Source organism: Mauremys mutica, chromosome 1 (assembly GCF_020497125.1).
Source record: "Mauremys mutica isolate MM-2020 ecotype Southern chromosome 1, ASM2049712v1, whole genome shotgun sequence".
Classification (NCBI taxonomy): Eukaryota; Metazoa; Chordata; order Testudines; family Geoemydidae; genus Mauremys; species Mauremys mutica.
In genome coordinates this window covers 263,327,450-263,350,217 of record NC_059072.1, presented here as the reverse complement: position 1 = coordinate 263,350,217, position 22,768 = coordinate 263,327,450, and the positions used below count along the sequence as shown (strand labels likewise).

At 38.9% G+C, this 22,768-nt stretch overlaps 1 protein-coding gene across 1 annotated transcript in view; it reads right to left on the bottom strand.

The window, feature by feature from the left end:
* The window catches only part of FGF14 (fibroblast growth factor 14), a 239,196-nt gene that overhangs the window by 179,217 nt on the left and 37,211 nt on the right, over positions 1–22,768 (bottom strand). The window contains exons 2-3 of the mRNA XM_045008672.1: positions 13,898–14,008; positions 3,165–3,268 (exon numbers count right to left, since the gene is read on the bottom strand). Of these exons, the coding sequence (XP_044864607.1) occupies positions 3,165–3,268; positions 13,898–14,008 (215 nt within the window). The remainder of the gene's footprint in view (positions 1–3,164; positions 3,269–13,897; positions 14,009–22,768) is intronic.

Below are 22,768 nucleotides of genomic sequence, written 5' to 3'. Positions count from 1 at the left end.
TGTTTTCTATTTTTTATATGTTGCTATTTCAAATTAATATATTTCCATCACACTGTTTTAAAATATAGGTTCTAGTCCGACACCTTCATAATATATTTTAGCTAGGATGTTTTTTTAAGCTGAAACAAGAACTGCAGACACAACCATAACGTCACTTGCACGAGTATTGCTGCTATAATATAAAATATGACTTCTGTATTTTGAGATCAGTAGGTGAAAAATATTGCCAAAGGAATGCAAAACTCACCAAGAAGACTGTAATATATATTGTTTGCTTCATAATTATGACAATATTTTCCCCCAGAGGGCGATATTTCACAGCTTCTGGGCACAGTACATCTTCATCTTGATCCGAGTGGAGATACACATATAAATCCCCTATCCACTGAAAAGAGGACAAACTCTTTTTTCTAAAGCAGGTGCTCTCTTCCATGTTTTATTTTTTTTATTTTCAAATTTATTAGTCTCTACTCTCAAAATAAGCAATTCCTCTTAATGAAAACACAATAATAATTCTTACCCCCCAAAATATTAATATGAACTTTGGCATGGACATGAGTTTTTCCAATGATATATTTTTTAAATCGCCATTCTTAAATCTTACTTCAGATTACCAAATATCACAAACTAACCTGTGGAACTCATTGCCATGGGATGTTGTAATGGTAAAAGTATATCCGGGTTCAAAAAAGAACTGGATAAATTCATGGAGGATAGGTCCATCAATGGTAATTAGCCAAGATGATCAGGGATAAAACCCCATGTTCAGAGAGGCCCTAAAACTTTGATCACCAGAAGCCAGGAGTTGAAGAAGGGGTAGATCGGTCCATAATTGCACTGAAGTGTATACTTCCCCTAAAGTTCTAGTACAGAGCACTGTTGGAAACAGGATACTGGGCAAGATGGACCATGGTCTGACCCAGTATGGCAGCTCTTATGTTCTCATCTCTATGAAAAAAGAATACTCATTTTCAGATAGTTTTTGGCATGTATTAAACCTAAAGACTCTTCTACTGCATGCTGTATTATTTTCATTTATCTTTGCAAATGTTGTTTTCCATTTGATTTCATATTTACATGAAAAAAGAGTAAACAGTACTTTCCCAATGCAATATGTATTGATTCCCTTGCCTTACATAAGGAAGAGGGACAGATTGAGCCACTCTCCCTAAGGAATATCAGTGGAGTAGAAAATGATAAAAAATAAAATAAATGCACACAGAGTGGCATGCAAAAAGTGGTTAATAAATGTTGTCAATAACAACAGAAATACACATATAAATCATAAGTTCTGAAAATCCAACTAATATAGGGCATATAGTGGGCCAACCTACAAACCGTTACACATGCTCATGATTTTACTCATATGATTAGTCTCGTTTAAGTCAATGGGACTAGTTATACACCTACACAACTTTTATTAGCCAAGTGTTTTCAGGACTGGGTTCAAAGTTACTAAGAGTTGGATTCTGCCATCTTTGGTCATGTTGATTAGTACCTTTCGTAGCAATTAGTCACAGTGATTTCAGCGGGACTATTTTTGGAGTAATACATGAACAAAGGGTGACACAATCCAGCCACATAGATTTCCCCGCTCTCCATAATTACAGCCCAGCCATTAAGCTGCTATATTTTCTGAAATGAGCACATCTTCTGGAAACATTCTTTAGCGTTCACTAGGAAGGGATGAGAACACTGTGGCGTTACTGGTGGGCAGAAGCATATTCATACTGCATTGTTACCACATGAAGAAATAATCCCCATGACGTGAATTCCATATACACTGCTACCTCGATATAATGCCACCCAATATAACATGAATTTGGATATAACGCCGTAAAGCAGCGCTCCGGGGGGGCAGGGCTGCACACTCCGGTGGATCAAAGCAAGTTCAATATAACACGATTTCACCTATAACGCGGTAAGATTTTTTGGCTCCCAAGGACAGCGTTATATCGAGGTAGAGGTGTACATGAAACCGTCAGAAAATGGGAGGCCAACAGTGCTCTAGTCTTCACATTTGTCACATTTGTCACATTTGTGCTCTAGTCTTCACATTTGTCACATTTGTCACATTTGTTGGGGTATCCCAGAGACATACTATGATTAGGCATTTTTCTTGGTGTTGACATTCAACATTAGAATATACTTTTTTCCTTCTAATTAACTTTTCAATGACAGTCACATATTTAAAAGAAATAGAATACTTTCATTCAGGGCATAGAAGCAAAATCTGCCCAATTTCCTCTCAAGGCACAATGGAAACAAAGCATTATATTTTAACTCAGTGTGGACTGGAATATCATCTGACATAAGAAATTTAAAGAGCATGAGATACAGTAAGAAAACAGCATCCACTGCAGTGGAAAAAAAAAGTCCCTAAACACCTGGTTAATACTGTCATTAAGTTAACCCTATATAACACTGAGGCTTTTCACAGCTGTAACACCACCACACTTTGATTAGAATTAACTGATTTGAAATATCTTAAGATATTTTATTTAGCAGCATTATTTTGCCTGAAGGAACTTTCTTAGCTTTGGCCATTTTGCAGGTCTGTATTATTTCATGCAATTCTTACCTAGAAATTTTTCAAAATCCTTTAAAATCATATGATAATATTTTTATTAATGCAAGTGATGTTTCAAATTCTAATATTCCTAGCCATTGGCAAAAAAAATTAGTGATACACACAATGAAAAGATATTGATATATAACAAGAATGTAAATTTCATTACAGAAGTACCTTATTTTACTAAACATTCATAATTCAAGTAACTTTTGTAGCAAGTTTTAGATCCTGAACATCATGCCAGTAATGAAGGCACTGCAGACACTTACAGAAAAGTTCTAGAGTCTTTAACTGAAAATTATAGCCCATCTGTAGTTTTACTAAACCATCTCACAGATTTCAGTAGCTAAATATATCCCTGCTATAGAATTCTATAGAATGTTTTTCAGAAAATTCTACAGCAAGGATATCATTTTCTGTTAAATTCTATAGGTTTTTAGAGCAATTTTTAGAAACTCTAAAAACATATTGATTGAATCTCTATTAATTTCTATAGGACTTATCGTAATGAGATATGTTTAATTCCGGTACACATTTCTGTTTTGGATATGTGTGTCAAAAGAATTCAAAATATCCACAGCATGTTACTTACTGATGTGTAGAGGAAACCTTCTCCATTTAGGGCTATATACAACCCTGTCTTTACACCCTGGATAGCGACAACTCGTAGTCCCACTGGTATAAGGTTGAACAGAGCTGTAAATATAAACATGATCTGTCACAGATGAGAACCGATAAATAAAGTATTTGAATAATCAAAATCAAGAACAAAGAGCAACTGTTACCGCCGTCACAAAAAGCTCTGATTTCAATAAAATTTTAATTAAGAAAGCATTGCTGTTAGTATTTAAGCTTTATGTTGCAAATGTAATTGGCAATTATTCCTGTAGCATTTTAGTATTGGCACAATTGCTAGCTAGCAAATAAAAAGAATATCTCATAGGATTGCAAAGAGTACAATAGCATCACAATTTCAATGAATGGAAAATGCTGTAGCCATAGAAAGGTCGGGGAGGGGATAGAAAATTTCTAAGTATAACATTTTGTCATCTCTTCGTTTCATGCAGAAAGTGAGAGTAACAATCATAGATTATTCTCCAGAATGAAAATCTTTCCATTTTGCCTATTTTTTCCCCTTAAACTTTATTGTACTATGAAGTACCCCCATTAAAACTGCTTTCAGCAAGGCTATGGGCCCAGAACTGAAAGTGCAATGGATATTTTTGTTGAGAGCATCTTTGATATAAGCAATGGTACATAGACTCAGCATATGGGAAAGCACTTAGGCTTCTATGCAGAAAAGTAATCAAGCACAGATTTTAAGCATGTGCATGTACTTGAGCTGTCCTGAATAAATATGCTTTCGGAAATTGAGGCTTTAAAGAGAAACAGCTAACAACAGCTGTAGTAACAAAAGTACATAGATTTAAGATAAAAAGACAACAATCATTTTTATAAAAGGCTGAAAAGAAAACAATATAAAGGTGCAAGTAGGGGAAAAAAGACTTCAAAAATCTCAGAACAAAATCAACAAAAATCGAGAGAAAAACAGCATGGAATTAATTTTACTGCCAACATTTAAGAACCATCAGGATGGAGATGCTGTATAATGATGGAATAAATGAACAAGAAAGTTTAGAAATCTGTTGGCTGCAGTTCAAATTGCAAGTCCAAAATGGAAAGTTGCACTTGTGCTACACTACACGGGAAAGATGGCAAATGCCATTTTATGACTCATGCCCAGCAAAACACTTGGCAGAGAAGATCTCCTTGAAAAAGACTTTAGTGTTCTGACTGATCGCCCCCCTATTTAAAAACGAAATAAACAAGGTATATAAACTATTAGTTTTCAGGCAAGTGAGACATGGACCAACTTTTATGCCATATTACAGCAATAAGAATGCATGAGTTTGCTGGCCTGGATTATGAGATAAGATGCAAACTGTGCATCACTCAGGTTCTGGGGAACAGCCCCTGAGCCAGAGCTCATGTTGGACAACTTTTAAGCCCTGGATGAGCTAGGAAGTGGGAAAGGCCCAGGCCCTTGGATGAAAAGCAAAGTACAACCTGTATGTAGACTAAAGACACATAAGCCCATGGTACCAGCCAGTTAAGTCTCAAGAGGTAAAACTGCATTTCAAAACACCCACAAAAGGTGTGGTGGGTTACCCAGCATTTGAAAAGGAATGTCATATATATGGCAAGAAAGTATGCTTCATGGTACAATCCCTACCTAAGATCCCAGAATTCAAACTCACATCAGAAAAAGGGGAAATGCATTCACTATCAACAAGGCAGACATGTAGCCTAGGTGCAAGAACTCCAGGTTAGTCAGGCAATAGCTATAGAGATATAAAGGAGACTATATTGACTCAGAGGAAGCTAACCACATCTACATAAACGGAGTAGAGTATATGGCCTGTTAGAAGGGTAATACCCTAAAATATTCTCTCAACATATACCAACAACATTATCAGAAATATGCCCCTGCAATAGAAAAATACATGGAATGCGATCCTGTTAAGAAGTATTGCCACAGTGAAAAAGTTGGAAGATGCTGTGACAAAGCAGCCTACTTCCTGCAGCTTCAGAATGAAAAGAAAGTGCATTAAAAAGAACTCCAGAAGGTACAGAAAACAAATTGATGGATTTATATAAGAGAAGAGTTAAGAGGTGCTATACAGAAAGTTATACCTAAGCCAAAAATTAGCATTAATATGTGTTATTTGTATTGCTGTAGCTCCCAAGGACCTCGTTCAGACTGGGGGAGGTCTTATTGGTCTAGTCACTGTACAAGCCTACAGTAAACACATGTACCTAATCTAATCTGAAACAAGAGACCATGAATGTGACAAAGACAAGGAAGGAAGGGGGATGGGGAGTACAACAGATAATGAAAAAGAAAAGGATCATAGGAGTATCTAAATTAGCTATTGCACAGTTTGATGGCATCTGAAGGTTCCAAATCATCTGAAAGTTTTAAAATAATAAGTAACGTCAGTTATCCCCAACTGTCACACAGCAAAGACACCATTATTTGGATGGCTTCTTGTTAGGTGTCACAGCAGAATTGGGTCTTGGGTAGGGATCTGAAGGAGGTGAGAATTTGGAGGAGGACTAAGCCTTACAAAAGAATATAAGGTTATTATTCAATGACTAAAGGGGTGCATGAAAAGAGCAAGGATCTATTCATGGAAGAAGCAGGCATTGAGCATTCAAGACTGAGAATAAAACGGTAGGAGGAAATCTGGATGTGCATTAAAAGCATAATGTTTGTACAGTGCCTAGCACAATGAGGGGTCCTGGTCCATGACTAGGGCTCCTAGGTGCTACAGTAATACAAATAATAAATAACAACAACAACAGAGAGAAGAGGGCATATATATCCTGTCCTCAATTTCTGGTCATTAAGGGGCACTAGGCAGGAAATCAAACAACTTCACTAAAGAAAGATGCACAAAGACACAAAAGATCCAGGAAAACTGTTAATAATAACGACTCCAAATCACAGAAGTCTCTTCAAAACTTTTGGCAAGCAAACTTCAGTAACATCATTTGGAAACAAAGAAACAGGACCAGAGTCAGACAATGACAACCCGTGAAGAAGGTATTGCAGACCTGAAATAATTACAGTGTTTTTATGCAAATAATGAGAAAACAAATGAGAGAGATTTATGTTTATTAACGTCTGGTGGTTTAGCAAGCACTGAGAGAGAGATTTTAAGGCCACCAAATTATAACCTTAGATCCTCAGCACTGAAGGAATTAGACTAGTGCATGAGCTGTTAAAATGGAAAGCAGAATGCTGGAACTCTGCTAATAAAGAGCATTGGTCCAGTAGCTGAGAGCGTGCCTGGATTTCATTCCACAGGACAGTTTGTACTTCATTGGGACAAAGATAAGTCTGCATACAACTATTGATGCACATATGCCCAGTATAACTTTCTTTGGTGCACACTTCTCATTGATTTTAGCAAACCACTCGATAGCTCAGGCTCAGTATGTGATATCCACATGCTCATAAGTTGGTCAAATAAAAATCAATTTCCTACAGAACCTGGTTCTGCAGTGCTTCTCAGTGCGGACTATTTCCATGACAGCTTGCAACTTTCAATCTTTTAGCACTTCAGCTGTAACCCTATTAATCTCTCCCTAAAGATTGAATTGAGCTATTTAGGCCCAGCTCATAGTAACTAGGGTTGCCAACTTTCTAGTCACACAAAACTGAACACCCTGCCCCCTCCCCGAAGCCCCACCCCTGCCCCAAGGCCCCACACCCTGCTCGCTACATTCCCCTTCCCTTGGTGGCTCGCTCTCCCCCGTCCTCACTTACTTGCACTGGGCTGGGGCGGGGTGTTGGGGTGTTGGAGGGGGTGAGGGCTCTAACTGGGGGTGCGGACTTCAGGGTGGGTCCAGAAATGAGGGGTTTAGGGTGTGGGAGGGGGCTCCGGGCTGGGGCAGGAAGCTGGGATGCGGGAGGGGTGGGGCTGGGGATGAAGGACTTGGGGTGCAGGAGGGGCTCCAGGCTGCGGGGTGGGGCAGAGGGATTTGGATTGCGGGAGGGGGCTGTGGGTTGAGGTGCAGGAGGGGTGAGGGCTCTGGGGTGGAGCTAGGGATGAGGGGTTTAGCGTGTGGGAGGGAGCTCTGGGCTGAGGCAGGGGTGCGGGGCTTAGGGTGCAGGAGGGTGCTATGGGTTTGGAGGGGCTCAGGGCTGGGGCAAGGGGTTAGGGCATGGGCTTACTTTGGGTGGCTCCCAGTTAGTGGCGCAACGGGTGGGGGAAGGGCTGCTGGCTGGGAGCCCAGCTCTGAAGGCAGAACCGCCACCAGCACCAGCACAGAAATAAGGCTGTGCCACCCTTACTTCTGCACTGCTGCTGGCAGTGCTGCCTTCAGGACTGGGTGCCCAGCCAACAGCCACTGCTCTCCAGCTGCCCAGCTCTGAAGGCAGAGCACAAGTAAGGGTGGAAATACCACAGTCCCACTAAAATAACCTTGTAACTCCCTGCAACTGCTTTTGGGTCAGGAACCTCAATTTGAGAAACTCTGGTCTCTCAGTGAAATCTTTATAGTATAGGGTAAAAGCACGCAAAAGACCAGATTTCACAGTCTGTCACATGTTTTTCATGGCCGTGAATTTGGTAGAGCCCTACCCATAACCCTATCTTAAAAGTGTATAACTCAAGTTGCAAAACCAAGCACTCAAAAATTAGGAGCTGCCTGAATTAAGGCTAACTGTGCAACCTAAATTCATTCCCCTGCTCTTTAATTACATGATCACATACTATTTTTAACATGGGACCTGTGTCCTATTCAGTGCACAGTACAGAGCTGCTCTGGGGATGAATCAGGGTTGTGTAGTGAAGGAGCCTGTTTGTAAGATCCTTCCCTTTGTTGCAGAAGTTGGGAGGTGTGTAGTAATGAGGTAGGGGGGCTGCAGGAAAAGAGAGAAAGGATGGTCTCATCTTGAAGGTGACTGAATGCCACCCTGGATAATTGGGTTCTATCCTTGCCTTTGCCACAGAAGTGGTTTTTACTGTATTCTTCCATCATACTCCTTGTGGCAGAGACAGGGGGACTGGCACCTAGGTATCTACCTCCAAGTGGGACAGTCATTGAGGATTATCAACAACTGAATAAGCTTCATCCTAGCAGATCAATGGGATGGTTGCAACCTAGGTAAAACCAGATATTCAAGTCTGAATTCCAGGTGGGTGGTAATCAAGCTACAAACCACTTGAAGGGAACCTTCAACACCTGAGGGGTTGGGTTTGAAGCTGACCAGGAGGTTTACATGACAGAGGGGACTGGAAATTATAAATGGACCAGGTCAGCTGACTAGCTCTCTCTCTCTCTCTCTCACTGAGCAAAATTAGAATGCAAGACTGAGCAGGAGGAAGGAAAGAGGAGAGTGGGTGCAGTAGAATCCTGGACTCCCTGAAGAGTCAAGGACCAAATTCCAAAAGACTCTGGAAGTGGTGAGGAAAGTGAGACAGGGTTTGGCGTGCAGGTTTTCTTGTTTTCCATAGATCTGTATCTCTCTTGTTCTGCCTATAATTAAAGTGTGATTTGTTTAGAAATCCTTTTGCAGAGTCTGTGTGTTCTTGCTTCAACTATCACATATCCCTGAAGGATTAAACTGTAAACTAGAGTACCCAGAATATTAGAGTAAAGGGTGGAGCTCTAAGGAAGGTGTGTTTGAATAACTGGGATGTCCTGAGGGGCCTAGGGCAGTTGGACTGCAGGATCCCATTCCCCTGGAGGTGGTACCAGACACATAGCCTGTGCCTGAAGTGTGTCTGAGAGACCAGAGACTGTGGCTGAAGTCTGCCAAGACCCAGGGGCAATCAGAAGAACACTGTTCCTGTGTGTGGGTCCAAACACAGCTGCCTGGTGTGCGACCAGCAAGAGAGAGCTTGACCTAGTGTTTGACAATGAAGATAAGAGAAATATTGAACAGCTGCACCATTACTTGAACACCATCCATCCTCTGTGCTGACTGAGGCAAGCAAAACCTGCATGTGATCATGTACTTAAAGACTATCATAATACGTATCCAAAGTGGGGCTAAATTAAGGTTAAATGGGCAAGTTTTGAGTGCTTAACTTCGTAACATGTTTTAATGTAACTATATATAATTGAAAGCTACATACAAGGAATAACAGCATTTAGATGTTAAAATCAGGTTTATTTTAAATCAACAAAAACACAGTATTGTGGAATCAAGACATCATCCTTGCTTTTTCTTCTTTTTATTCATGATTTTTTTCTTTAGGAAACAAAGAAACCAAATACTCATTAATTGTTTGTAGTGGTTTTGGTTTAATTATACATAAACTAGATCTCTCGTGCTTATGATATATAATCAATATATTGACTATATAAGTAACTGTTGGAAGTAAATATTATACTGAACTATGTTAGTGATTACTGTTTAAGGTCTCTCTTGCAGGAGAAAGAAAATGAGACAGGGAGTTAAGGCAGTTTGATTGGGTTGCAATCTCCAAAATGAAAGAATCAGTTTTGCCCATGTTCTAAATCAAACTGGATTCTACTAAACCCACAGTTAGTTCATGAGATAACAATGCTGGAATTATGACAGCGAACACTGATCAACTCCAATGGTTCACAAAGGAGCCTGTGGTTTGGAAAACATAACATTTTAAATGTCTCCAGGACCATAGTATAGAAATCTCCTACACTTCTTCTTCATGGGCTCTATATTAATCACATCATGTGTCAGATCCACTTTTCAAATTAACAGTGGTCTGCCCTGTGGAAAACAGTGAAAACACAAACTGTCCCAAAAGGAAGTTTCCATCACACTAAATGATATTGGGAACACTTTTGGGGCCCACATAGGTTAGAGGCTGGAGTTGGACAGCTAAGCTAAATAGTACCAGCCTCAAGCCAGCTCAGAAACAGAGTGATACACCAACTGAGGGGAGAAGAGAAGGACAAGATAAGATAGGAGGAATATTAAAGAAACTAGAAGTACTGTAATAAAAACCTATTTAGCATTCCCAGTGAAAGATCAGCAAATAAAGGACTCAATGCACAAATTATGGTTTCAACAAATGGCACCAATTTTATGATGCAAAATGGGAAAGCTCATTCTCCACCATTATCCAACAGATGGACTAGTCCATACCTCCTCAGCCAGTGTTTTTAACAGGTCCCAGGAGAGATGAGGACCCCAATGGAAAACAGCTCTGAACTGAAATCCACCAAATTCTGTTCAGTTCAGGCTCTTGTAGTATGCCCATCACCGCCGTATCGAGCACCTTCCAGAAGTGCCTTAAGTGACATAGCTAGTATCTATCACATGTGACCCTTTCTTTCTTACTTCCTCTCCCCAATCAGCCCTTCCTTGTTCAAAGAACTGGGTACAAAAAAGGGGTACTTCTAATCTATACTAAATGTAAAAAGGCCTCCTATGTAACTTACTGGTTACTGCATTGCCAGGTCCACTCACTCCTGGCCCTATGCTCAGGTTTAAGATAAGCTGTGGCAGCAATATGTCCTATTATTTATTGTTGAGGAACACTGCCCCTGTGAAGTTGCAGGGTGGGATTTCAAAAGCGCTCAGCATTGGTCTAACTCTGCTCCCATTGAAATCACTGGTAAAATTCCCATTGACTCCAATGAGAGAAGCATTAGACTAACACAAAGTATTTCTGAAAATCCCACCCATTATAAATAGCTAGAAGCTTTAATTTAAAAGATGACTTTTGGTGGGATTGTAATGGAAGCATTAGATATGCACATACCCAAACTGATAACTACCAGATCTTCTTACAGTTACCCTTGTCCTACCTCACTACAGCACTCTCTACTGTTTGTTACTCCTATGCCTTGAGACATTTCTAAAATTAGACTGTCAGCTTTTGGGGGGCAGAGATCATATTTTTTTTAATTTATTCTCTAGCTGCCTGGCACAAGTTTGGATGCTCTATAAATAATAAATAAGAAGCAGAAGAAAAGACTGTGTGACTCAACCTCTCACAATGTTTCCTTGCCAGGAACTCAAAGCACTCCCCCTTTCATCCATCCCTCACTAGCCGTTCCCCCTGGATGGTCAAGGGGAGCCAGATGCTGAGCCAAACCATGGGCTGGGGAAAATTCTTTCCTGTCATTCAGTGCCAATCAGCTGTAGCGCAGAGCATGCTGAAAAGCACGGCAGAGGCACAATCGTTCATGCCAACTAGCAACATTAATCCAACAGCGCTTTCATCAACCTCAATCCAAAGCTATTCTCAAAAAGGACAGGATGCTCCATGCTCCCTGTTGGAGACAAAAGTGCTTTCCCTCCCCACCTGACTATCAACATATCCCTATGCCCCTCACAAGTTGGAGGCAACTGTTAATCAAATAGGCAAAGTGTAAACTCAACAGTTAGAAGAAATCTCATCCACACTCCAAACCAATCAGTAGCAAGATAAGGCAAGGATGAGGGTGAGGTTGAATGCTGAATACTTCTTCCACTTCTCACCTGTAGGGCCAGCCAAACCACATCCACCAGTAAGACTGGGGCTTGAATTCTCAAAATAAGGAGATTGCAAAATGAAGGGCAAAACAAAAGAGTAAAAGCTAGTTCATCCACCAGAAAAATTAGTGAATTTTTTTTAAAGGGGGCATAGTAAAACCAGAATTACAGTATAGGAAAATGAAAGGAAACAATAACATACTCCAGACAAAGACTGAGAAATAAAAAGAGGAAAAAAGAAAACAACTAATATGAGGGACTGGCAACAGCAACAGTAAGGAGACAGAGACTGATAGCTGTTCATATATTCCTGAAAGTGCACATGTGGTGATGCACATTATCTTTTGGATTTGCAAGATAGTGTTGGCATTGATATATTATTTATCTTAAAAGTTTAAGGTGGCAATACATGCATTTAGCTGGTAACATTTTAAATACTATATTGCATTTGCCACTGATCCAGACATTGGGCCTGGTTCACCACTGTGTTACTCACGTTTTACAGTGGTGTAAATCCATTGATTTCAAAGTGGCTACAGGATTAATCCAGTGCTGAATGGTGAATCATGCCCATTTTTTCCATAGCAAATAATGTTAAATTTTTGGGAAAATTTTCAGCCTAATCGCTAACTCATGCAAATGTAAAATATAACAGGACCCACCATTATTTATTTATCTTGAATATGAAATACCTTTATTTTGCACAGGCTGTTTTTGGAAAAGAAAGATTATTCGGCATTTTGAAACTATGGGAGAGAATGAGAGAGCAGGCGGACAAATAGAGAAAGGGAAGAGAAAAACACTGAGGGAGAAAAGATGGGAGACTTTAAAAAGATGACAATGGAGAAGAGAGGAAAGTAAGGGGTTGTGACCTAGATTTTCAAAGATTTCAATGTCCACAAGTAGGTTTCTAAGAAAGATTTATTTATTTAGATGTGTTGTAACAATAAAAAGAACACTCCTGCAACCCTGCCACTAGACGCCTCCCCAAATGAAGGCAGGGGAAGAGAAACAAACAAAAACAAACACACACACATCCTGCAGGCCTCATGCAAGCAAAATGCATTCCTATTGAAAGCAAGAGGAATCTTGTTTCTGCACCTTGCAGTACTGGGCTAATAGAGAAGGGACATTAGAAATGGACATACTTAAGTGGGAGAAAACAGAAAGACAGTTATGAAAAACAGGGAGATGAGAAAGGAACACAGAAAAATAGCAGAGAGAGAGAACAGTGATATACACAGTAATTAGTTTGCTACAATCTGAAAAGTATAACAGTTAATAAAATAGTAACAGTATCTGTGTATGAAATACATTAAGGATACATATTGTGTTATCAGGTATAGTCTCAATAAAAGAAGATCTAACAAAACAAAAACAGAATTTGCACCTCCTGGAGTCTAATTCCAATCAGGCATATATTAATGTATGAGTAATGAGTAAATAAATGTCTTATAAACAAAAAATAAAAATAAACCTCCAAAGTCTTCTGTGCTTTATGAAAATTATTCAAATTGAACCATTCGAGAGTGAGGGCAAGTCTGCTTACCCACCACTTGCAGCTCAAGTTGTAAAATATATATTCATTATCTGAATCAAAATGTTCAGCAGTATTATACTGAAAGAAATAACACTAAAAATGATCCATAAGAGATTTGAAAAGTGACACCATTTTTGTTTGGATAGCTTTTCAAATTGTTTCCAGTTTTGCAGTCCCCTCACTTGCAGAAATCCTATTGAAGTCATTGGAATCTTGCTGGGATAGGACTGTAGAATCAGTCTCTTTAGCCCCAATTCAGTAAGATACTTTAGCATATGCTTCCATGGCTCTAATAACATCCTTAAAATTAAACATATGCTTAATTACATGGCCTTGGTTGTCAGCGTTCCAAAGATATTTTCTTTGATCCTTTTTTTCTATATTTATTTTTCAAAGATAAAGGAAAATGTTGCTGATAAATGTTTTATGGTGGATTTTCGAAAGTGCTCAGTATTGGCCTAACTTTCCTCTCACTGATTTCAACTGGAATTTTATCATTGTCTTCAATGGGAGTAGAGTTAGACCAACGCTGAGCACTTTTGAAAATCCAAAACTTCATGTCAGACACTAACAAAATGCATAGTTGCTTCTTTCCTGGATACTTTTTTACACACGCAGGAGCGCTAAGGATTCTTTAAAAGGCATGCTGGTGTTTAATATATTTTAAGTTGACAATCTTTTTGCCAAAATACATCAAAATTCCTCAAAACCCATTAAAATAGTGTCTGCATGTATATATTTGAATGATTACATCTGCAATCTGGGTTTGAGATTAATACATTCTCCTAGAGCAGTCACTTACTAGAATTACTGCTGTCATCCTTGGTTCCATCGAGAGTTCCATCGGGGTGCATTTGCAAGTAGTAGCCTTGCCTGCAATATAACCTGGTCACTATACCCTTGAGCTGGGGATCTGAAAGACAAACATATTTTGTCACTAGCCTCAAAACTTTTTCCAAGAGTTATCCCTATTTCTCTCATTGTAGAAGGAAGACTGTCTCAGTATGTAACAATATCTGTTGGAGATGAAGAAAGAAAATTTCTTCCATCAGACTTTTACTACACCAGTTTTATGTCCTCTTTTCTCCTGTGAACATTCTTCATGGTAATTAACAGAGATAAAAAATGCTGAACTACTGTATGAAAAACTCTAGTTTAAACTACATTAGCCCCTACAAGGACATTTCAGATTGCAATTAACAATAATTTAATGTAAAGAGCCTCATTGAAAATATTTCAGGAAAAAAATCATTTCTAAAAACCCTGTTCATGTTTCACATAATTTAGATTTAATTACTATACTTCATTGGTCACTCTTAGGGACACTCACATGAAAAATCTGCCTGTGTTGCTTAGCGTTCAGGTTTTCTTTTGTTTGTTTGTTTTTCATTTTATTCCCTACCTGAAGTGACACATTTTTGTGTAATATTTAATAATAATTGAACCTGGAAGGTACCCAAGTGCTTTATAGACTAATAAACAAGTATCACTAAAAACCCCAGCTCTGAAAAACAGCCATGCCTACAGCAGGACATAAGAGTTCTTCACTAGCAACAGCATTTAGGAGGAAAACATCTTATCCAGTTAAACGTAAAAGGGGAATTTTAAAAGAATAAGTGTGTTATCCCGAAATTGGAATTTGGCTAGGACACCAGGCTTAACACCTCTACTTTCATGAGAATTACCACTGGATTAAGGACCACAGAGCTTCAGCCTTATGCTTTGTCTCAGAGATGGTGCCTCATCATCATCCATAAAACCTTGCTGGCAAATTAGTTCAGTCCTTCCAGGGTAGAATGCCACCTTCCTGCAGTAGCTGAGTTTGCCTTAAATGTCTCTCATCAAAATACATACCAGCCCCAACTCTGCCTAACAAATTAGATATGACTGGCTAGCAACCTACAGGGATACAGCAATAATTTTGTGTTTCTGACATCATGTTCATCTTCATAACGATTAACTAATATCACAAAGATTTTATTAGAACTTCAGATGAGTAATTAGTAGGATGAATAGATGAAATCTTAAGGAATACAGATCCTGTTTTCATGCAAATACTCTTATTTAGGGCCAGATTGTGAACCCCTTACTCATACTGATGAACTATTACTCTCATGAGTATTCCCATTGACGTCAATAGGATTACTTGTAATATGAGTAAGGAGTTCAACAGCTTGGCTCTTAATGAACAAGGAGATTGGAATATGGAAAACAGTAGCATATAAACAGAATTATTCCTAAATAGAATGTTTACAAAGTTTCCCAAAAGGCATCAGCTAGTATTGAAGGATCTACATAAATGATTAATTTGTCAGGTTTTTGCAATGTATTTGCTATTCATAAAATGTGTAAAAAGTCATTCTTTACACAAACAGAAACATTTAAATTTACTTTTTCCATTTTACACTGTAAACTGTAAATATTTCAGAGGCTTTTATCATAAAGACTATAGATCAAAAATGTTCAAAGTATTATGAAATATAAGCAAATGTTCCACATATATGCCGTATTACAGTCAGTCTTGCAAACCCAGCTTTTCATGAGTGACTCATAACTGGACCACTTGTATAAAGATTATTTATGTCAGCAAGGCTTGTAGAACCCTTACATAGGACTAGTTTGACAAGTCTTCTAAAAGAATTGGAGTATACTGTCTGCCTTGAACTACTATCTTAATCAACATAATCTGGATACTGAAAAACATTTTAATCACTCAAAAAAAAACCCAAAACACTGATCAGACTGGCACTACACATATGTAACCATTTTATTTTTGTGTTTCTAAACTGATAAGCTTAAAATTAATAAATCATTCCTGATACATATTAAAACTGCCAAAATTGCAAAGATCAGTAAGAAAATATTTAAAGCTAACTTGTTTGACAATTCATGAAGCATTTCAAGAGAAGGAAAAAAGGAGAAAATACAATGTTAGTAAAGACATAGGTAGTTATGTCTATGCTCAAAGCTGAAATGAATGCAAATAAGCTTTCAACTAAATGGAAAAGGTACTATTTTAAATTAAAAAAAATCACTGTCTCCTAAGAAGGCTCAATTAAAGTCAATCATTATCAGAAACTGTTTACATCTAATGCGCTGATTGACAAAGTTGACATTTAGAATAGACCAGGGGTCGGCAACCTTTCAGAAGTGGTATGCCGAGTCTTCATTCATTCACTCTAATTTAAGGTTTTGCATGCCAGGAATACATTTTAACGTTCTTAGAAGGTCTCTTTCTATAAGTCTATAATATATAACTAAACTATTGTTGTATGTAAAGTAAATAAGGTTTTTTAAATGTTTAAGAAGCCTCATTTAAAATTAAATTAAAATGCAGAGTCTCCCCGGACCAGTGGCCAGGACCCAGTCAGTGTGAGTGCCACTGAATATCAGCTCATGTGTCGCCTTCGGCACCCGTGCCATAGGTTGCCTACCCCTGGAGTAGACCATCAAAAGTATACTTTAATCACCTTTTAAAAGCAATTTTCTTAGCTATTTAAAAAAATAAACTCGACTTGTTTTTAAAGAGGAAAACAATTGTATTGTTGATCTTTTATTTTAAACTAGCTCTTTTTTATTAGCTATACAAAATTACGTGAGTGAAAATAAGCTTGTGAGTGAACACAAGTTAAGCCAGAATTTTGGGGTGGGGGCTTGTGTGCCATGGGCAGTTCTTTTCCATTTAACATTTTCTTGCCGAGACTCAAATACTGCAAAGTAATGGCAATAAGGCAGGCCACATTCTATTAGTAGTCTAGACATTGCATGTAGTGTGCATTAGTAGGCTAGAAATGCGTGAGCTGCATGCGTTGGGAATGCTTTCAGCTATCAAAGATGTATTCTAACCTGGCCAATTGTTACGTGAGCATGACTCCTTCATTTCAAGTTTCATTTTAAAAATTATTGGAATTGATTAATATAAAACATATGCTTCCATTATGAAAAGTAAGTAGTTCTTATAAGACAGAGAAAATAATGGAAGAAAAAGGATATAAAACCTTGTTACAATTGTCTGTACTATCAAAAAAATCTTTCTTTTTAATTTTCCTTTTATCTCTACATTCTTACGACCCCCTTCTCCCACTCCTTTCATGCTCCACAAGCCTAGGTATCCTACCAAAAGTTTAGTTTCAATTTTCCTGTTGGAAAATTATGCCAAAAAGCAGTTTTCCCCTTGAAAATTTCAATCTCAGCAAACCTCTTTTCCAATAAGAAAATGACCAGCCCTAAATAGTAATACTTAGTACTTGTTTATTGTAACTCTCTACACCTTCAAAGCACTGTAGAAACATGGATTAATTAATTAGTTAAAGGAGTGCTCAAAAGATTAAATTGCTCAATGAATTGGTAATGAGAAACGAAGCCTTTCATCTCTGTGTTATCAGCCCAGACCAAGTTATTGATATTTGAGGGGTGTGTGAAATTATTTGTTAATCTCAGTCTAGTTCACAACGAGCAAGTGTTCTCCTCACAAAAACTGTGAAAATTAGTCTCATGGTCAGCATCTTTAGCAAGAGATGTAGGGATGACAGGGCAGGGACGCCGAATCTTACCCTTGCAAATATATAGGTGGCCTTCCAGAACACAACTGAGACACATTGGCAGAGAAACCTACTACTGCCTGTATTATAGCTGTTCTGTGGCTAAACAGCAGACTTCATTCTCTAGGAGTTTCAATCTGGTACCTTCCACAAGCACTACAGTCATTTAAAAATATTAGAGGAAGTATAAGTCTGTTCAGCTTCAGAAAGTTTCAGAACCAGTCCGTAAGGGCCTAACAGCATATACAATTCACTGTTTTTTGTTCTTTAAGCAGCAATAGTTTCCTAATAAGAATGGGATACAGAGTACTGCCAAAGGACTGATGTTTATTACCTGTGCACACTCACATGAGATATGTCAGGGTTGCAGAAGGTTATACTATATCCCAGTAATATGATAGGCATCAGCATTCACGGACTGGCTACAATTCATTTACTTCCTGTCCCCTCATTCCCCTGCCCTTTGCTCCTGCCTAAACTAAACACACACAGAAAAAGAGTATCCACTGAGACCAACCACAAAGAAATATAGTCAATTAAACACACAAACAAAGAGGGTGAGGGTAGATGACCTTACCTCAATACCTCAACTACTGTAATTTTTATCATGTCCTGTGCTATTTCTTTTTCTTAAAGCCCTATTCCCTAGTGTCAGATGAGTAAGTGAGAATATCAGCTTACATTTAAATAAAAAAGTTTCTAGCCTTCATGACTGTGCAGAAAAACTTGAAAATATGAATCCTAACAGCTATAAAAAAAAAGCTCCAGAGGACACATTTAAAATATCTATTTTTAAAAATATGATTTTGGTGGCCTGTCTTATGATTTTTCAATACTTGCAACAGGTAATATTGTGACTCCCCCGACAAATGAGGGAATTATTCTGACTCTTCTTGGACATCTGTCAGTAAGTGCTCTCTCTGAAACTCAATGGCTTTTTAATTATTGATCCACTTCATCTCAAAACGGTTACTTCTACCATGGCCCGTGTGACACCATGAGTGATTCTGCCACTTGGAGACTGTGTTTGATATTCTTCATTGTTAGTGATACTGATAGCAGCATTCTTGGGGTCCTCAAGAAGGAAAACACGAGTGTCCTCTTTGTTTTGGTTTGTTTTTTTTCACGTCTTCTCTTCTTACAGCAGGGCTGACCGTCAGGTGCCACAAATGTCAAACCCAGGCCACCAGGGCTGACAAGTGGGAGCATTATTCTCTGTGCCACTGAGCTGCAAGGGCTAGAGAGAGAACTGCTGGTGAGACGCTAAACTCACTGACTCAGCAGGGTCAGATGACTAACAACAGACTGCTGATTGGCTTCCTGTTCCTGTCCCATTTCTTGTCTGAGCAAGTAGTCACTAGGCATGTTGCTGCCCAGATTTCTGAGATCAGGTCCCTGCTTTCTCGCCTGGTTCCTGCTCCTCGTTCCTGATAACATGCCTCATCCCTGTTCCTTTTACCATGCCCTGTTCCTTGTTCCTGCTGCCTGCTTCCTCACCCTAACCCCAGATACTGACTCTGGCTTTGACCCTTGGCATGACTTCTGACTCTTGCCCTGGCTTTGAACCCTGGTGTGACCACGACCCCAACTCTACTCCTGACACCAAACACTAAGTCAGATAGCCCACATTACAGGCCCTGACACCGTTAGAGTGCTTATGACATATCACATTGGTGGAGAGGGTGTAGCTGTTACTTCAGCAAGTTGCTAGCCACTTTCTGTTTGAAAGACTTACAATGGGGGATGACTTCAGCATTCTTTTAATCTATTCTAGTTCCCTGGCATGTAGTTCTTAAGCAACTTTAGGATCTACTGCTATAGGGTTAGGAAGCAGGCTAAATGTTGGCACCAAAATTTTTGTCTGTCTTTCTCACCATAGGTATCTGAACTGGTGAGCCTAATAAAATAACGTAAAGTGTGTGTGATATTCTAACCATGTTAAACCTGGATCCCTTTAATTCACTAGCTGTTTTTTTAATTGAAATCTTTGCCATTTTACTGATTTATTCATTAACCATTCAACTGTACATAGAAAGGGCATGTCAGTCTGCTTGAACTAGCGAAGTGAGCTGCTGGTGAATTGCTCATCTTCTCATGATGAGTCTGTGATATCACACTATTACATTCCTTTTCAAAGTTTTGTGCAACAACTCAAATTAAAGGCAGAGCAGCAACTTTCAAATTAGAGGTAACCTTTCCCATAAAATTCAGACAGATCTGCACCAAATTTGGGCTAAGGATGATCAAGAACCTCAAAGTTTTCAAGGTTCTTTTGCATTTTGTTGCTAGCATTTCTTGCAGGTTTTCCTCTTGGATACCTTATCTTTGATGGCAGCATTCATGCCTGTCCACAACAGAACATCTCAGGTTCTGTTCTTACACTTCTTAATACTCAGATGGACACTGTGGTAACATTTCTTATCTTATGCTCTAAAATATCATGACATAAGATACTTCGTAGAGAAACATATGCAACAATCACGCCTCAAAAGCCCCCCCTCCATTTTTTTAAATGTTCAGATGTGCCTGAATTTTTTTTCTCTTCACCATCTATCTAAAAAAAAGAACAGGAGCACTTATGGCACCTTAGAGACTAACAAATTTATTTGAGCATAAGCTTTTGTGCAAATTAGATACCATTAACTCTGGCTTGAATAGACACTGGGAATGGCTGAGTCATTACACTACTTGAATCTATTTTTTTGATAACTATCCTTACACCTCTTGTCAACTGTCTGTAATTGACCATCTCCATTATAACTACAAAAGTTTTTTTCCTGCTGATAACAGGTCATCTTAATTAATTAGCCTCTTAGAGCTGGTATGGCATCTTCTGTGTGTATATATATACACTCTTCTTATATGTGCCATTCTATGCATCCGATGAAGTGAGCTGTAGCCCACAAAAGCTTATGCTCAAATGAATGTGTTAGTCTCTAAGGTGCCACAAGTATTCCTGTTCTTTTTACGGATACAGACTAACACGGCTGCTACTCTGAAACCTGCATCTATCTAGAATTACTCTTTCAAGCTGGGTCAGAAAGGGGCGGTACTTGACCTTTATTTCAATGTTTCTTCCTGCATCTCATTGCTTTCACTCTTTATAGGCACTTTTGAAAGCATGTAGAACATAAGAAGCTCTTTACTGGGCCTCTCTCACACACTTATCACTTCTGCAATTTCATAATCATTTTCTGACATCTAGGCGATACTATGCAAAATGATTTCTGTACTATGGCTTCTAACTGTTTATGGTCTGCTTCTGCCTTGACTGATTTCTGCACACACACATTAATCAAATCATTCACCATTAAAACACTCTTGACAGTATTTGTTTTTTTCCAATCTGAACATTGTTCTATTGTGTGTTAGTCAATGCTTTGGAAGCATTTACCACTGGGTGCTCCTTTTGCAGAGGGACAGCTTGAAACCCATGTGACCTTGCATTGACAAATTCTAGGATCTTTGCTAGTCTATAAATATTTCAGTAGAGATGCTTCTGTGACAACTCTTTTTTTAAAAAATTCCCCAAAGCTTTTATCTTGTCAAGTATGCTAGTGCCATTCTGTGCTGTAGTGAATGGCACACTAACATTATGCTGTCTGTCATTATGAAGTTGGTCTTTTTTGGCCCAAATCAGCAGATTATCGGCAATTATTCCCATACCATCCAAACACTCAAAAATCCAGGATTTGATGCTTCAGAATGCATCAGGGGCTGAGACAATCCCAAGCAAAAGTCTCTTAAAATATGCATCTATGCAAAGGGAAGTTCAAGATGCCGAGTTTTGCACTTTTTGTAGCCTTGGTGTGCATCTGTGACACAGAGTCCCATTTGTAATTTTCTACTCATCGTCAGCATCTCTTGTCAGGCCAGGCATACTCACTACACCTCACATTTTAGTGTCACGATATTTATTTAAAAAGTGGCATGTAACACATTGTTTCAAATATAATAACACACTGGCGATGAATGTGAAATGTTTGTAACACCTCTACATAAAGGAGAAAGAAAACATGGTGGCAGATGCCTTGTCCAGGAAAGTGGGGACTGACCTGCTACCTCTGGGAAGCCAGTTGCTAGCCATCCTGCATCTTTGTAAGATGGGAGCGGTGTGACCTAACAGCCCATCCCAGTGCAAAAGGGCAAAGGGCCCACTAGTATAAGGAAATGAGTTACAGCTGGCCTGACCATTTCAGTGTACCCCAACTCCTTATGGTTATAATCTGTATCTAAAAGGTGTAATGCAATATGGCATTGAAAAAGTTGTAACTCACTGATCATTAAAAGGTGTATATCAAGAGTTATAGATATATATTGGGATGGTGACTAAATTGTGTTTAAATCAGGCATGTTGGGGGAGGTGGGTGGTGGTAAACAGAGCTGCCCTAGACAAAGGAATGTGAATTTGTTTCTCTGATCAGCCTGGTTGTCAGGCAAACCATGAAGATCCAGTTAGGTAAACAAAGTTATCAAGATAAAAAAAAGCAGGGGAGGAGAGAGCTTTTAGAAGGGAAGAGAAACTTTATTTGGGCTGTAAAGACAGAGGTTTGAACCTCAAGTGATAATCAACTGAATCAACTGATTGTATACAATATTACTGTATTATAAAAATTTGTTGAGTGAGGTGTTTGATGAAAGCCTATAACACACTGGTGATTAATATAATAAAATGTAAGTTTTTAACATTATATAAGGAATTGTGGGTATTCATTGATATTAGGCTTACAGGCTGTGACTAAACAAAGGGAGAAAATAGGTCTCTCCCAAACAGGAGGCAACATCACAGCTATCTGTCTCCAGTGACATGAAGCAAGTTGTGACCAGAAACAATAGACGCTCCATTACACAAAAATTAGCAGGGGGATGGGAAGCCCACAGGAAGGGAAGAACAGACTTCAGTTTCAGTTACAGCTGCTGTGGCAGTTGGGACTTTAAAAGCCAGAGGCAGAGTGACCAGGGGAGTGAAGTGGACAGGGGATTGCAGACAGGGGAGTTTGAGAGGGAGTTTGACAGAGGGAGGCCTACGATGGTTAGGAAGACCTGCAACACCTGTGCCAGCACTGCTTCTGTCTCCTCCACCTGAGCCTGTAGCCAGACAGAGCGCCTGAGCATGGATGCTTCTACCCAGA